The sequence below is a fragment of the Dromaius novaehollandiae genome, chromosome 5, assembly GCF_036370855.1.
Source record: "Dromaius novaehollandiae isolate bDroNov1 chromosome 5, bDroNov1.hap1, whole genome shotgun sequence".
Classification (NCBI taxonomy): domain Eukaryota; kingdom Metazoa; phylum Chordata; class Aves; order Casuariiformes; family Dromaiidae; genus Dromaius; species Dromaius novaehollandiae.
The window spans coordinates 41,358,831-41,377,331 of NC_088102.1; the positions used below are offsets into that span (position 1 = coordinate 41,358,831).

At 39.3% G+C, this 18,501-nt stretch overlaps 1 protein-coding gene across 9 annotated transcripts in view; it reads right to left on the reverse strand.

The window, feature by feature from the left end:
* NUMB (NUMB endocytic adaptor protein) overlaps positions 1–18,501 on the reverse strand; it is a 101,090-nt gene that overhangs the window by 34,313 nt on the left and 48,276 nt on the right. For all 9 annotated transcript variants that reach the window (XM_064512565.1, XM_064512562.1, XM_064512564.1 and 6 more), the window contains one exon: positions 2,692–2,835. In XM_064512565.1, coding sequence (XP_064368635.1) covers positions 2,692–2,817 — 126 coding nt within the window. In that variant the 5' untranslated portion in view covers positions 2,818–2,835. The remainder of the gene's footprint in view (positions 1–2,691; positions 2,836–18,501) is intronic.

Here is an 18,501-nt window from a genome sequence, read left to right on the forward strand (position 1 = left end):
TGATCTATCTCTTTTACAAGAGAAACTGAGAGCAAATATTCTCTACTCTGCTTTCACACTAGTCTCCTCATCCCAGAGATCAGAACTCAAGAATCTTAGCTAAATAAATTAGTAAGTATTAAAAGAAACAAAGACTTCACCATGGCTCCTACTACATTGCTTTCACGTATTTTTCTTTCAGAAAGGAAACCTTACATACAGCTGCGGAGAGATCTGTTAACATTTCTCAGGTCTTCATCAGCTATGCAGGTAAAATAATTGTCATCTCTTTAAAAGCCAGGCTCCAATCTTGCCCCTCAGCTATATTTTGAGCTTTTAAGAACAGCAGCTGATAATTTTTAGGTGGGGAGGCAGACCATAAAGATCAAGGTCAAACGTAACCTCCACAAAAGCATATTAAATTGTGTTTGAGCAGATATACCGCGGGCAATAGACCACTCTGGAACGCCCACTTAGAAACTTGAAAAAAAAAACCCGAAGATGTTTTCATCATGTTTCAGACTTGAATGCATTTTTCCAAGATATCTCAGTTTCTTCCGCTCCACTGAGGAAGCTCAGGCAGAAAAGACACCCCTTCAGATATTTAAGGCAATGGGTGACAGCACGCTTTCCTGGAACGTATGAATTTCTGAATAATACCCAAGAACTGCGTGACAGGATACTCTCCTTCAATAGCACAAAGTCCTATTCTTTTTGTGAGCAAAATATAGTACCACCCACTAAACTGATGACTCCACATCTGGTTTATCTTGTTCGCTCACAATGGCACGCTTCCTGCCTGCATCTCTCAGGCACTAGCTAACACCCACTTTGCAGCCCCAGCCTAAGAAAACTTGCCATTGCTGTCCACCTCGAGGCACAGGATTTTGGACGATAAATTCTAATGGAACAAGCTCGTACACCTCCTGACGGCAAGCTGTTCCCATTAAAAGTTTTCACCTCGTTACAGCTTCTGCAAGTTCCCACCACTCTGACTGAATGAGGAAACCTAAGTAAAGGCACTTTTACTTCAGAGCAATTTTTCCAATGGACAAATTAACTCAACTGTACAAGTGAATTTCAATACGAAGCAGTCAAATAAGGCTAAACAAGTCCCTGAAGGATGACGGGATGCAAGGACTCATCCATTTCTATACCTTTTCACCACAGAATAGCTCCAAACTTTTTCTCACTGGGGGCACATGTGCCCAGAATAGATGAATGCTTCATCTAAATACAGGAAGCATTTGTCATTACAACTGCAAGTCCTGATCAAGAGGTAAAAACAAACAAACAAATTTAGTCTTCAAACAGCAAAGGGCTATTCACACCCTTCATGCTCAGTAAGGAGCATGAAGGAGGACAAAGGAATAAGCTACCATAACAAGCTAAAAAGTTAGTTTGCATGTTATATACACCTGAATGTACATAAAAGCACACACAGGCAATTACATTAGGATAAAAGAGACAATAAATTTAGTGTGAAAGTTATCTCCAATTTCTTGTGCATCCACACAAACCCACAGCTTTACAACATGCCGCAACCAAAAGCCAATTTCAAGGGTCCCACCTAGCAACGTCACTTGTTTAACAACTGCACAGAATCACTTCAGGTGTAACACAGATAAAAACCAATAAAAAACCCTGAGGTGCCAGAAGCATAGACGTTATTCTCCTTATGCACAGATATTTAAACCTTAAGCTTTCGATGTCAGCCACTGAAGACCTATTATAGAGATATTATAGAGAGTGTTAGTATGCCTTGGGGCAGGGAGGTTTTGGTTACAGGGTGAGCATATGCAGCAAAACACCCTAACTATCTGCTTTCTCCCTACCAAGAAACACCTGCGCCTTCTGGGTTATCTTACAGTGCTCAGTACAGACACTGACAAGCATGTTGAGGTGGCATATTAAAACTCTCCTCACATGAAGCATCTCAGAAAGCTTTTTCAACATAGGCACAGTAGGGAAAGCACAGATTTTTAAGAAAGGGAAGGAAAAATGATGACAGGAAAGAAAATACCTATTTATAATACTCAATCTGAAATGAGGATCAAGGATTGAAAAAGGTTAATTCAAGTTTCAAATGCATTAATTGGTTCTAATAGATATACACACACTTATTTTTACGTATTATATATAATATATATAAAAATATACATAAACATAAAAATACATATATATTACATAGCAATCATAATGTAGAAGATACTCTCAAAACTTAGCAATTGCTTATACCTCAAACACTAGAAGACAAAACAGGTATTATTTTGCAACTTTTTCAATTATCAAAAGGGAAGAAGGATTTCTTTCCAAGTAAAACCCACAGCTTACCTTTCAAGCAAAATTGTAACTGATACCTTCACTTTTAATAAGCAGAACTAAGTACCTTTCTATGCAGTCTAAGAGGTTTATCATTTCTGCTCTTCCAGAAAAATGAAAACAAATAGTATAGTAGCTTTCTGCCTAGCTACATGATTTATTTCAATGATGTAGTATATCAGACAACAATTTTCCAAGACATTTGTTACGTGATTCATCTGGCTTTAAAAAAAAAAAAAAAACCCACATCCTCTGCAAAGAGAGCTAGCTGTAAAATAGGTCAATGTGTAATGAAGCATGTCACCGGCTTATGCTTGCCAGAAAAACCCAAATAATATTTCATGGCAAGAGTATCCCATGGCTAACCGGAAGAAAGGCAAAAACTCTTACCTTAACAGGAAAGCTACATTTGCCAGTACGAACACCTTCTTCATCAGTCTGCCACTGATGAGGCCTACTGGCTTCTGGGACATAGACATCTTTCTTTCTCCTAAAGCTTTGCCGTAATTTGTTCATTTCTCAGACTTTCACGTCCTAGAAGAAGAAGAAAAAAAGAATACTTCCAATAGGCACCAAAACAACACATTTAGCCACTTTGGGTCAACCAGTATCGAGATAAACATCCTTGTGGAAACTTTGAGCTTTTGCAAACATGAATGGAGGTACCTCTGAAAGGAAAGTATTTGGATACAGATTCAGAGAAAGGGGGTTAGATATTCACTTTGAAGTAGAGAACACAAAGCTGCATTACTTATATTCTTTCCATAGCAACTAAATCATTAGACCCAAGAATAACTTACTCTGAGCATAAGGATAGCTAAGTCACCTGACAGAGAAGCACTGATGGGAGATACACAAAATCCTGCCTCTCTGAATTTAAACACCTACCTGCAGCATCTATGCAAGGCTCTAGTAGCAATGCTACTAAGCCACCTATCCAAGAAAAGGATCCATAACCCTAAAATCTCTCCTCAGCTTAGGTGCTTATATTGTTCTTTACGTACGGGTGATCAGTTCATGCTCCTATTTTAGAAGGACAGTTGAGGGAGATCATGCTAGGCTTCATTCAGTAAACAAATCAGCACATCTGTTCAGAAGAAAACTGGAATTCAATGTTCTCAGACCAATAAAAATTTCAAATTCACAGCTTCTACCAGTAGGAGACTACTCAAACGATCAAGATACAGAGCTAGGCTGGGAATACCCTAACACTTCTGTTAAAGCACTTCAGTGACACCAGGTACATAGTTCATTTCCGTTAAGGCTTCAAAATGCCTGACATAACCACTGGCATAAAACATTTTTATTCAATTTACCTGGCTGAATACAGAGATTTGAACATGTATGCAAAATAAAATTAAGAATACCCCATGCACATTTCTTATCAGTGAACTAGCAGAAGCTAATACAGTTAGGCCCTGCAAATGAGCAGCTCCTCTACAATCCCAACTTCTTTACAAGCTGTTACAAGTTAAAAGCCACTTCAAATTTTTTTGAATGTGCCAAGGAAATTCTTGAAGTTTTAAGAGGAGATAAAAGTTTTCTACTCTCTATTAATGCTCAGAGGGTCATTACAGCAGTATCAGTTCTGCATTTTGCTTTACAAATTGCGGACAAAGAAGCCTGTGCATCGCTTGGTCTAAAGGAAGCAGAATTGCAAGTCGGCCTCTCAATCACCTAGGGCCGGTGACACAGACTTTAGCAAATCTACACGCATTTCCTCAGTTCACAGGACAGACAACCACTCTTGCCCCTGCTGAAGGTTAGCAACGCCACAGCGCGGTAAGCAAAACCACTGCTCCAGCTACTTCAGCACAAAGTTCAGCGGTTCAGGCAACTATGCAGTCTAAAGTGCAACCACTAGACTTTGTGCTCCAGCGACGGAGAAATGGGCGTATATCCCATTTTGGCAATTTTGCCTCAAAGAGCAATAGACTCTTAAATCAATACACCTAAACGCAGTACTGCTTATCTGTCAGTAGCCTCAATACAACCGATTAAAAAACGTTTTGTAGAAATTTCAAATATACAAATGTGTAAAAACAACTCACATGGAAAAAATTTATTTTTTCAAGAGACTCCAAATCTCAAAATGTTTCGGCAAGTAACAAAACATGAATTTCAAACAATGCACTACCACTATACCACTTGTAAAACTGTAATCTAATTGCCTTATAAATAGATTTGCTTATGTGAGCCATTTCCTTGGACTTCTCCTGCGATGCACTGCTTTGGTCCCCAAGAGAGACTGCTACGTTATTGCAGATTTATTCTTACTAGAAATCTCAGTCCGCAGAGAAGAACAGGAATAACAGTTCCTGAACTATACTTCCTATGATAAGCTGAAGCAGCATTTTGGCCGAGAATATTTCCTTCTTACTAAAACCCAAACTCATTTTCCTAGATGTTCTGATTCTGAGGTCATGTTTACAAACAGTTTGAAAATAGTTTTTCTATTTAAATCATGACCAAAAAAAAGATCAATTTCTGGTCAGAAAAACGGAAAGCTTTCTCCAACTACCACAATCATAACTGGCTATTTTGAGTAGTTCCAAAGGGGGTTGTCCTACAAACAACCAATTTGCTGGCAACATGTGCGTCGCTCCAACATCACTGGAATTGCCACCAGACGCACAGGTGTTAAGCAAAACAATTCACACAAGCTGCATATTTGAGGATTCGGGAAAGCAGCACAAGAATCGCTGCAATAAAGTGCTCAAATTCCTATTAATTTTGCCCGGAGTTTAAACTCCTTGCCTAGGGACTGTAGCACACACCCAGGTGAGCTCCTTTCACTCTGGCCCCTTGAGACCCTGTTCCCATTCCCACACAAGGGCAGCAAGCACGCACACCCAGTGACAGACACTCACCTCGGCTAGAGAAAGGGAGCAGGTTACTGTCTGTGTTACACTGACAGCATGACTGACACTATAAAAAGATTCATACTATGGCTTGGGATTACAAGGCTGAAACTTCTCTGTCACTGATTTTCCTACGTTTACCACTTGGATGATTTGGTCCTGAAATTAAAATTATTTTAAAACCCACAAGCAGAAACAAAGCAAACCACTACCGAAGACGCCATTTCCTTTCCACGTTTGCAACTCAAAATCCAGTTTGGGCCAAGAGAGAGGACAATGAAGAAAGGGCATTTAAAGGCAAGCCTGATTAAAACACAAGCTCAACATCTAATTAGTTCACAAAATGTGGTGTCACACCAGAGACACACCAGCAACAAACACCGAAAGCACTGAGAACAGCTACAGAAATGAGGATACAGCTCCACTTAGGGTTTCATTATATCTTAAGGTTATCTTTACCAAAAGGGTAACTACAGACAGCTCAACAACTCATTATTCATGCCTATTGCAAAAGTTGTGAAAATTTTTTTGCAATCTAAGAGATTACAAAATTAGACTAAACACGAGGCGAGTTCCCAAAGCACCAGACAAGCATCTACAAAAGTGGGGGTGGGGGGAGCTAGTCAAATAGTGAGAGTTTGCAAATTCACATTGTCATTTATTTTTCCGCAAATAGATAATATTTTGGATAGTTTCAAAACACAGCTCCATAGCCTTTTTTTTCCCCTAAGCAACAATTCCAATTTCCAAGGAGAGCTTTAACTCTTTCCACTACATAAAAAGTATCGTTTTAACTGTTTCACTGACAACTCAGGGGAAACACAGGGACAGAAGTAATGTTGTCATGGAAAAAAAGCATACGGAGAAGCATTCCTGGCTTCACTGCCTTGTGCGGCATCAGGTTAGTGCTACAGAACAAATTACTGGAAGTTAAACTAGCATGTTAATTAATGTCTTATTAACTGCTCAGCGTTACAAATGTGTTCACTTTTACCCTTCAGTGAGAAACGGGTAAGTTTTTTAACTTAACATTTTGGTGCTACTGCAGAATACTCCAGTGCTGCACATTTGAAGCTCAGCTTGCCTTGCAGCAGTTTACCCATGTATCCATACCTCCAGAGAAGGAGTGCACTTTCATTTTGCATAAATGTTTCACATAGCAGTTGGCTACTATAAGGTGACTCAGACTACAGAATTTGCAGGGCAAAAGCATAACTCAATATTGGTACTGAATTACAGTCACAAATTTGAGTTGTTAGAAAAACATGGGTTTGTACTGGTTCTGTTGCCCCCCATGTTGAAACTGTAAGTGGTTGCTTGGAGGTATGAAGTTTGTGGTAAGCTTAGCCTAAATTCATTCTTCTGAATTTTAGCCTTAACAAAGGTTATTCGAGCCACATTCAACTAGACAGTGTCTGTTCTGTTTGGGGCTGAAAGGAATAAAGACTGATTTTTAAGCAAGTCCTTAGTTCAGCCAGTTTTTTGAAACCATTCAGAGGTGTTGGGATCACTTGCTGTTTCCTCTCAGAATTAAATACTGACCGTTTCCTATTTACTTTACCAATTAAAAAAAGCAAAACAAAACTGTCATGGGTCAAATAAGGGCAAAGCACTTCCAGCCAGCCTTCAACAAATACAGAATAGTAAGGGCAGGGGAGAGAACACCCAGCGTGCAATCTTCCTGCTCTGTAGTACAAATCCTGTTATAAGCAGAAACCATAACAATTAGTAGACCAAATTCACTCATCTATAAAAGCCCTAGAAGTATACATTTCAAGCAGCTGAGAAATCTAGGCTTAAAAACGGGGACCACTCCAAAATTTAAAAGGAATTAATCCAGCCTTCACATAAAACTAATTCAATGAACATGTTATGATCAGTCTATCTTACTAAAAAAAAAAAAAAAGAGAGAGAGAGAGAGAAATAAAGAAAGTCTTATCAACATTTCTGCTGGGTGTGCTTGCAGGGGAGGCAGGAGAAGCTGCACACCACCCAGCAGCTCCAGGGTGCTCTTCCCTAGTGAAACCTACCCACTCTCCCTCCAATACAGAGGAACAAGCCAAATGGAGCCCCTAACGCAACCAATTCACCGTCTCTAATATGCTTTCTTCCCAAGAAATACCAAGCATTTCTTTATATGAAAGACTGTGAAGAGTACGCTGTTTCTTCCGAAGCTACCTGATATTTCAGACCTAATGAAAGATGCAAATTATCTTCATCTCACTAAAAATCTTACATGTGTTTGCCTAACCTACTTACTAAGAAAACATTTCATAAACACTCAACATGGCTGTGAAGATCTATATCCTAACAAAACTCTGTGGCTTCGAGTTTTTGTGCAAGCACAACCTGGTCACACCTGTCCAGATGTCTAAGAGCCATCTTTTAGCATTATCAAAACATGGATTTCTTACCCAATCCACACAGGCCCACACCAAGAAACATGAACAGCCCTCAGTTCCTATTTCAGAATAGTATCCTACGCTATTTTTTCTTAAGGAACTCAGTTCACTGTTGATACTTTAACTTGACTGTAATTCAAAGTTATAGCAGGACACCATGATAGCAAAAAGGAAATACGCTTGTTTTAAGTCATGTTCTTGTGATAAGATTTAGTTTCGACAGGTATGCATTTTGTATGCACGCAAATATATGAGTGATTCAAAATATTAAGACCTATTTGTTTTCTAGTGCACAGCCTGAGTCTCTAAATTTTAAGATGACAACATAAGAATATTTCATTTATAAGACAGAGGCAAGCTAGGAAAGCAGGTATGTTCCAAATAAAGTAAATAGTTTGTCTCTATCTGTTATGAGCTGCTAGAACAGAGTTTTACTTCCTTGAAAAGTCATTACTAAGCATTGTTGCTAAACAGAAACCTGTCCCCTCCTCTCCCACTCGAAACAGTACAAAACATAGGATGCCCCATCTCCTCAAGCCTGCTGCAAAGGTTAGCCCAGACGTGCTGCAATCGCCCTGCACCAGCTTTGCTGCAATTATGCCCCAGCACAGGAACACAGAATACCTTTATCTTCGGAGGGAAAAAAGGTCATTCCGTTTGTCGGGGTTTTGAATACAGAACTTTGAGCCTTTTTGTAAGCCTAGATCCCATAAAATCTAATTAAATCCAGCACTGTCACAATGAAGGAAACGAAGGCACGTAACTACATGAGAATTCTCACTGAAAGAGTGACAGGCCTGCTTACGCAATACAGTATGACTAACCACATTATTCACCACATGGCTTTCCAACCCGTTTACCCTTTCATTACCCAATTAAGATCTAATAACACATTACTACAAGTAAGCACTCTAAGACATCAGAATACACTGATTAAAATAAAGGTGAAGTATGAGTTCGTTTTTTGAGCCAGTACGTAATTATGATCATTATTAGAGCACCAAATTAAGGGGATTTTCCTTTTTGTGGAAAAGGAAAGATGCTTAATAAAAGGACATGAACCGAAACAAGCATCTCAGCTGTACAAGACTGCATGTGTCACAGTTTGGGAAACTTCCGGTTGTTTTCTAGTGACTCATCTTCCAGCATCCAAAGCAATCGTTAGCCTATAGTTTGAAAATACAGTAGAAATCCCAGCCTTAAACTGCTCATGTAAGATCAAGGAGGCCAAAGCTGACTGGAAGACCGAAGATGAAATAATGCAGGTTTTTCCGACAGCGTTCTTGGAAATTGCGATACACTAACATCATGCTTCTCTCCCCTCTCAGCGCTGACATTTGCCCAGGTGGTGCCGCAGGCAGCACCTTTAAAACAGTTAAATTGTTCTTTTCAGAAACGGCTGTAGTAACTGAAGATGTTACTATCGGCTGCCAGCTACCTGGTCTCACCTCATGCCTGATCATGTGAGCACGCTGCATCCATTTCCAGAGGCCGGAGAATTTAATTTGCGCCATGGATGAGGGTGGGAAAAGGGGGAAAACGTTAAAACAACAACAAGGTCTTACTGGCAAAAAACAGAGTTAAACAAGACATTGCACATAGCTTACAAAATACCAGGAAATGAAATCACAAACTGCACTTCAGCCCACCATCAGCAACAGGGTGGCTGAGACACTCGGCCACCAGCAGCCCTGTCCTAGAGCTCAGAATTTCACATGATGCCTCAGACTGCCTGTCAGAACTGCCATTTACGCTCGAGTACAGCACTCAGGACCGTTCACAACAGCATATAATGGAAGTACCAGCACGGCAACCACACTCCAGACTCTTAAAAGTTAAACTGTCAAAAAAATACAAGTTTAAAAGCAACTCTGGGTAATGTTTGATCACTGTAAGGCAGAAGGAGAAGTTATTCCTGATGATATGCAATGCTCTTTCTACCAGTCATAACACAAGTCACTTGCCCCTCCAAAACCTGTGCAGGACAGAAATTCAGCAAGTAAAAAAAAAATTCCTCAAGTTCTCCATCAAAAACTATTCTAAAGCAATGTCCCAATTAATCAGACTCCACAGTCATTGCAAGCTCTGACATATGGTCCTATACCCTGTGTTCAAGGGGGCAGTTATAAGACAGCAATCTCTGGGCTTTATAGGCTCCCTCTAGAAAAACACTGCAATGACTGTCAGCCCACAATGAAAAGTGGGTCGCCTAAGCACTTGGGGATGATACAGTGAAGTATACTAGCTATAACAGCTCAAAATAAGCAAAAGCTTTCTAAACAAACACGAGCTACATCTTTTGGAAAGTAACCCAAGTAATGGTGCTTTGCAGCTAGTCCGCACGCGTGCGAAGAATGCTAACGAGCCAAGTCCTGCCGCTTCCACGTGCGCCACCCACATTTAGGGCAGCTGTAGACCTAGACAACTAAACAGTTTTCAAAAATGAACATTAAAAAGTTTCATCCAACTACATGCTGAGTTTAGAAAAGAGATTAGTTAAAACAAAGAAATAAAAAATAAAATCCATGTAAGGGGAGGGGCAGAAACAGCGGAAATCGGTTTCTTGTAATCGCCTAGTTCCAGGAATCAAAGCTTGAAGTTAAATACGTCAAAGCTTGCAAAAAATATGGAAGTTTTCAAAACTGAAGGAAAAACACATTTACAAGTAAACTAAGCATATTCGATTGGTAAATCAGTCACAGAAATCTAGCCTTACATTAGAGTCAATTCACTGAGGATTTATGAGTGTTTTGTAATAAAATAATCAGTGTTTGATTAGAAAAAGAAATGTATCTGCCATGGCAAACATCTGCTACTTAGGAGCAGTAAAAATCAAATATAAATTAAAAAAAAAAACAAAAAACCCCCCAAACTTTGTGCTATTGACGTGGACATTTCTCCTTTATTCAGAAATGTATGTGAACGTACACAGTCTTTTTGGCTCTACTTAAGTGACTGCGGAAATATGCAGAAAAACAAGCTGCGAATTTGGAGCATGCGTTTTAGGAGCACACACACATCCTAGGCCAGACCTGAGGCGTCCATTTCAGCAACATAAAATGCGTTCATACTGAGCTTTGCACAGTGTTTCGCGTATAACTGGCACGCTCGACACAACATTGAAAAGTGTCAGCATTTGGGACAACTGATGCAGCAACGATGTTCTGCACCGTACGCAGACTTAAATGTCCAGTCCACCAATCTGCCCCTTCTGTAATCTTGAAGATTCTGGGACAAGAGACCTTAAGTTTTTATCAGCTCTGCGAGAAGCCTTCAGGGGGAACAGATACCCGTGCCACTAACTCTGTCAGTAAGTATGATTTATGTATAGACAGACTGGGTAATTCTGCAAGAATAGGGCAGCAATAGCATGTTTGGGTGCAGCAATGGGAGTCCCACAAGGATCTCTGCTGGAAACAGGGATGCTTATCATACTCATACAAGCTCTCAAAAGGTGGCGGTGAATAGTGAAGTGACTGTTTACAGCTGATGCAAAATGTTCTGGAGCAGGTTAAATTAAATTGATTTTAGACATACAAGACCATCTCAGAAGAAAAAATGATTCTGTGATTAAAACAGCAGAGAAAAGCACACAGAGGAAGGGTAAGAGAATGACCTTAACTATAACGATGTATATTAATTCAGCTATTATTATATTCAGGAAACATCCTGGGTCGCACGTTTAGTCCTCTAAAATACAGAATGTAGCTGTCAAATAAGCAAACAGCATTAAGAATCATGATGAAAGGAGCAGAACAAAAAAAAGGCAGAAATATGCCATAATATAAAACCATGCTGCACTCATGTTTAATACTGCCTAGCTCTTGTAGCTACTATACCCTTTCTGAGATGAAACTACGAGGTGCAGAAGGGTAAGGAGGATAATTAGAGCTATGCAACAGCTTCTGCACAGGGAGAGATTACGCAGGTCAAAGGCCTTTGCCTCAAAGAAACAATTTGCTAGTGGGGAGAGCTACAAAAAGTATAGTATTGCAAATGTCATGGAGAAAATGAACATGGAATGATGATTTTCCAGTTCTCACGTTAGGGAAATTGGGGACAAGCAATGGAATTCCCCAGCAGTCCAGGTTTCAAAAGAAAAGAGCACTTCTCATACAATATGCAATTACCTTGCACAATTCCTCACCCCAGCATGTTTTGCAAAGCCAAAATACAAAAAAAATGCAAATAGCAGTTTAACAATTTGATGAAAAAAATCAAAAACTATGATAACCTACGGTGGAGATGCAGTTTTCTCTTCAGGAAATCACTAGCTCCATGCTGACGTGTCAGGAAGTCTCCTTTCATGCCGGCCTTACTCTTCTTCTTCCCCGAGGTCTGCTATTGCCCGTATTGGACACAACACCGTGCTGGAGATCCTTGTCCTGAACCCGCACAAGTCCAGAGCTCTTCTCTGTTCGCCAGGAATTCAGCAGTCCGAAGCCACTGACTACGGCTTTCACAGCATCACACCCAAGCTGTCGGTACCCAGCTAAACTGGGACCAACAAGAGCTGGCTCACTACACAAGGCAAGGATCTCTTTCACAAGCCCACAGAAGAATCTGGAGCCCAAAACATTTAAATGAAAACGAGTACATGAATTTGTATATTCCAAAACGTGTATATTCAGAAAATTTGAATTACTGCGGCAACGGACCATGGGTGCGCTAGTCAATCTCAATTAGAAAATGAAAGTTAGCTTAAACTACCTCCAAGTACCCATGAGGAAAAATTAGCTCAAAGTATGTTCGCAAGATCACATATGACTCCATTTTATACCATTACTGCAGTAGGCCCAAGCACTTAAATGAGTTTCTGCCTGACAGCTGTGATGTGGCAATTCAAAACACTATTTCCTCCCATCCTCCAACAGTGGCATGAATTTAATGAAGGCCCTTTTATCCATTTGCTTCAGTTTGTTCCCACTAAATCAGCCATACTTTTGACTGCAGCTCATGCAAAGAGAAGGCAGTGCCACAAAACGCATTTCTACTATTAATTTGGAAGTCTCAAAGTGAACTTGTGAAGGCTTTGCAATAAGCTTTTATCAAAACAGCAGTTCTTGATAATGAAAATGAGCCCAGAAAAAGAAGCCAGGATTATTTTTGCTGGTGGCCAGAATATCCAAAAATAATGTGATCATCCTTCAGTAAGCCTAGTAAGGCAGAAGAGGTCATTTTCACACAAAAGGTGGGTAGAATCTGCTTAGAGAATTTGCTGTGGTGTCCAACATAGCAACTGTAGCTGACATGTAAGAACAGAAATTGTTCCTAAGGCATTTAACACTGAAATACGATTCTTATTTACTACATTAGGAATTAATGTGTACATTTGTACATGTATCCAATGCAAGTTTGTTTCATATTTTGTTTCTCATAACAGCTCTTTGAAATGTATCATCTGTAATTAATGGTAATAGCTCCCTATTCTGCTTACTTTATACAAACATAACCAGTCAGAAGCTAGATTAATGAAACTAACTATAAATTCTTTTAAACTCACAGGATGCAATGTTTTGTGAATCCCTCTACTGTTACTAATGATACACCCACTTAAACACCTTTAAAAATACTCTATATCCTCTCTAGACTCCAATACAGTCCACATGTCCTACCACCCAAGAACTCAAAAGAAGTTTAAGAAATTTTTCTCCAAAATCCCTACAAGAACTGTCTAGTCAGGGTATTTTTTAATAGAATACTAACTTTTCAGAACAATCTTGCATATAAACAACAAGTATTCCTTATGATTACACAGAATATGAAAGCTCGTATCATGCCCCATGTTTCTCCTATCTGCTGACTGTGGAGTTATAGGAAGATCCTAGCACAACTTCAATGGCAGGCTTACTCAGGGATTTTGAAAATCAGGTATAGGGATATAGCTAAAAAGATATGATATCTTTTAAAAGTACCTAATTTCTTAAACTCCTGATTTATACAGTTTGTGGCAAAAACATCACCACCACCCCAAGTGACACAGAACCAAAAGTTACTGTAAGAGTTTCACATATTACAGCAGCAAGAATAAGTTTACTTCTTGACTTGCAGTTTTTCCTCAAGTCCTGCAGTGGTACTTCTCTTAAAATCCCTTTCCCTTGGAGCAATAACCTTGACTCCATGGATATGAGGAAAAATATGAACTCTATAGGCTGAAAAAACCATAGAGATGGCAAAAGTAAAGTCCAGTACAGGCTAAAAAAAGGTTTCATCTCAGAATTGATGCCCTTTCTTACCTGCACCTCAAAGGCCAATATGAAACTAAAATAAAAGAACCAATATCTAATTTGATAAAAATGAAATTTTAGATTAAGTATTTGCAAAGCAATAGCAGTCTTCTGTAAAGCTATTTCACAATAAGGGACAAACACCACAGATAAAATCTAAGCCTGCTAATTATGGAAGACCTCTCTCAAGTTGTCCTCCTTTTAACCACACAGATTACAGATGGACAGCCTAAAGAGGCTTCTGAAATACAGTTCTGACACAGACCAGCTCATTTGTATCAACAATGATCATGTAAAGACATGGGGAGAAGGGGAGGAGTCAAACAAGTCCATTAAACTTCTCTAAGGAACTTTCCCAAAGTCTGAAATTGTGGTGCCATTACACAAACTTCTCAGAACTCTGTTCGAGGCTGGCTTTTCTTCTGTTCAGAGAAATAGACCTGAAGCTTCTCAGACCTAAACCAAAACTGTTTATCTTGCAATATTGGCATATTAGCAGTTGGGGTGGCAGGGAAAAACATCACAGTGGAAGTGGGAAGAGGGTTGGGTGGTGGATTTTTTTTTTTTTGACAAAAAAGCTTAAGCAATAGAAAGACAAAGCAACCAGACTGCATTTGGGATTTTTTGGAGTCAGGCTTTTCAAATTGGATCCTATGAGCAGATGCATACTTCCCTCTCCCCTCCCTCTTCATATTGCTTGGCAGTTAAAGCTCTTTGATTATAAGGATACTAATATTTGTGTTTATGGAGGTAGAACATAGGAATTTAACTGCTATTGCTATGAAATCTCGCTGGCACTGTTTTTTGAAATATTCATAGTAATCTCTCAGACAATTCCTTTCACAGAAGTTACAGGGTTTCATTATGATCACTAAAATTAATATCACATTATTGCTGATCAGAATACTATGAATCTACAAGCACATACTCGTGAGAGTTATTGCACGCAGATTCAGTTGTCTATAAAACCAGGGCTCCACATGTATACTCCTTCTACTTCCAATGGAGAGAAAAACAGTTCAGAGGTCTGCTGATCTACTTTAAGTACACTTTATAATGAAATTATCACCCTTTAAAAGCAGATATTTCTCTTTGTTGATTATAAAAGAACCTAAATGACTAACTCAGTAGACATCCAAACATTAACAGATGATTTCCACCCTTTTTGCCTAATATCAAATCAAGAATTACAAAATCCATCTATGATAATGAAGTTTTAGTAAGACGATATTGGTCAATGAATGGGAGCAATATGATCGGTTCTCTAACAATCTAGTCCAAATTCTTGGCCTTTCCAGCACACTAGTGAGATCTTTATTCCGGCTAGTAGATCACATTTAAACCAGTTAGTCCAATATGGCATCCTCTATTACAAAAAGAAAAAAAAAAAAACATTTCTAGCTCATTAGGTGAGACAGACTGCTCCTAACTAATAAAACTGCCTTACCGACTAACTGCACTGTAAGCAGTCACATCACCATTTCAACTTTCAGACAAATTAAAATCTGTGATAATTAAAAACAGAAGCCAAGTCTTTGGCTCAGAGTATAATGTATTCAGCTTCACTGTACCACTTTCCCAGTCATAAAATATTAAAATCTTAATTTTTTTTTCTCTTCACTTTCTCTTTCCCCTATTAATTCCAACTGTTAGCCTCCAGTTTTTAATATCTCTCCTTCTAAATCAGCATGGATTTCCTGCTACAATACAGACACAGTTCCTACAAACAAACATATTCAAAGCCAGGGCGAGCCTCAGCACATATGTTTTCCTTAAAAACTGTATTCACATCTCAAAATGGTTTTTAAGGAAAATGTGATAATGCATCTTCTAATAACTATTTTCAAATGACCTTCGCTTAAATATAAACAATCTGAACTACTTGAAATTGTTTGCAGAATCTAGAAATCGGTAAAATCAAAATTGTTACCCTTAGTTCAGTAAGATACTGAACACTTAATTCTAAGATGAAGTTTAACTATCAGCAGTTTAAAAGCTGATCAATCATACATTCAACAGTCAATGGTGCAAGTCAAAATGTGCATGTCAAAATGCTAGCACTACCTCTCAGTTTACCATTTTATCTATAAGAGTATCTAAGACTACCACCTCCTTCCACAAAAACTGGAATTCCATAAATATGCAAGACCACAAAACTCCTGTTTTGTCATTATGCATTAACAGTTCTCCCACCTAAGAGATTCTAAACCACTAATACGATCAGTGTTTATTTTAACACTGGTCAATGTAAGAAATGGTCAATTTAAGAAAAATGGCAAAACAGCATGAAAAACTGCCTTCCATTTCAGCAAAAGCTTCAAATAAAAGGATAATTACACACAATACCTGTAGAAGTAAGTTAGAAATAGCCCAAGCCATCAGTAAAGCAGATTTAGTCAGTCAGGGCCATGTGAGAACTACAGAAATATTGTATATTGTACTGCAACTGAAAACTTATTAGCTTTATTTAAAATGCCAGTTGAGCCAAGGACAAAAAGATGAAGTCTTCAGTGAAGCGAGATGAACTTTGTAGATTTTTCCACTTGGTACTAATTAAAATAAAGGCGTATGTCCTAGCCCAACCTGTTATTTGAGAGAAGTGGAAACAAGATAAGTTACTCCAAGCTATCAGCATTGTTAATATTACAAATGATGCAGATAATCTCAGTTTCACAAGTTGACAACTGCATGAAAAATGCAATTTAAAAAAAATCATCTATGCAGCAAGAGGTATGTGAAGATACTACCAACAAAACTGTCTGATGATTCAGGTCTGAACAATTACTAACAAGCCTAAAGGAGAGAGAATATATACCTAAGTAAAAGCTCAATGAAAATTAGACTCCTAATTACTCATCCTACAAATCATTACTACTAGACCAAACCAAAGATCCAAAGTCTTGAGGAACCCAGATGAATGTTTTAAGTGGAGGATGCTGAATAAAAAATATACCTCCCAGAAAAGGAAGAACTGAGTTATGGTAAGATTTCACTATCTCATAAAAAGCTAATGCAATTTCAGCGTGATCACATTAAGACAAAATACACTCTAAATGCAGTGTTATGTTAATTAAAAACCAAAACAGGGCTTAATTAATCCATAAAACCTGCTTCCAATGAAATTTAAAGTTTTTTGAATAACGAGCTCCTTGAGCTCTCGTTTCTGTTGTTCAACTCCAACAAGAAAATTCTGTATTAATATCACACTGAACTGCAGAGGTCCATTAAATACAGCTCCCTAATGCTGTCCTCACATTAAGCTATGTTACTGGCATAGAAATTACTTCTCTTGTTCCTGACACAATCTCAAGCAAAACAGGATCCTGTTAATAAACTGCAAAAATCTTATTAGAGTCTGAGCATGAGGGATCACACTTCCATCTCTCTTTCAGATGGCTACACATATGCCACAGCCAGGCAGCAGCTGATGTCCTCCCAAGGATGCTCAGGCTGCCCACGAATCAGTAACAGAGCGTAGGCAAGGCTGCAAGAACAGCAGCGATACAGCAGCTCTGCTGAGGTTGACAGTCCTTGTGAGCACACCCGTTTGACTGAACGGCATGTCACGCTAGGCTTGTGAAAATCACGGATGGCTCTCACCTTGCTAAACCAGCTGTTGGTTACTACAGGAAAGCAGCTATAATCATCTACTGCAACATGCAGAGCTTCCTGCACAGTTCAGAACTTAGTGGGAGAAGGAGAGAGAGTGCCAAAAAACGCACTGCGCCGAAGTAACATATGCTGAAAAGTCGTGCGGCTGCTGTAACCTCTTGAACCATACAAACAGCTGTCATCTTCCCAACTGCGAACTGCTTGTCAAAGGAACAAGAGTCCAACAGGAAACAAGGAAAATTGTCTTCATTCTCACTGGGACTCATGTTCATTGGAGCAACGAACGAAGCTTCGAGCTCAGCACAGAACTCCAGAAATGTCACCTGGTGGTCCTGAAATTCTGCACCCGCTGGTGGTCCTTCCATGTTTGCAGCACAGCACACTGCCACCAGCCACTCTCTTCAAAACGAGACACACAGCAAGCAGCAGATCAAAGCAACTCAGCCACTGCTTTCAGGATTTTCTTCTGAATAACTTTCTCAGGTTCTTCCATTGCCATGTCGCACTTTGCTGCCAACAGATGACTGCAGTGGCAGGCAGCATATTCCATCCCTGGTATTAACAACCTTGACACAGAAGCAGTATGAGCTCTACAGTCTGGGCAAGTAGGAAACCACGCTGCTGCTGTCCAGGTGGGGAGAGAGAATGACATGCCCTGTTTTCAGCACCAAGACAGCAATGCATTGCCTAGCTTCTGCAGAAGACAGCTGCTTCTGTGCATGGCAACTGATCTTGGAAACAGAAGACAGGATCAACAGGGAAGCAGTCTAAAAATGCCAGCAATTTAACAGCTAGCACTCAGCAGCAGGGCAGGCTTGATGGGGTGTAGGTGCAAAGGGTACCAGATTATTGGCAGCATATTATCCTGCCAGATTCATAGCAAACTAAAAATCACAGCTGTGTTATCTTCACGAATGACTATTCACTCTGTCTGCTTAGTCACCAGTACCTTGAACTAACTCAATTATTCTGCCAGGTGACTTAGCAAAACTACTTCATATACATATCACGATTCTCAGCAGTGCCCTCTGACTTGCTCTTCTAAATCTATAAATCATAAAAAATAATCTACTCCTGCTAGAATGTGTCCTTCATATG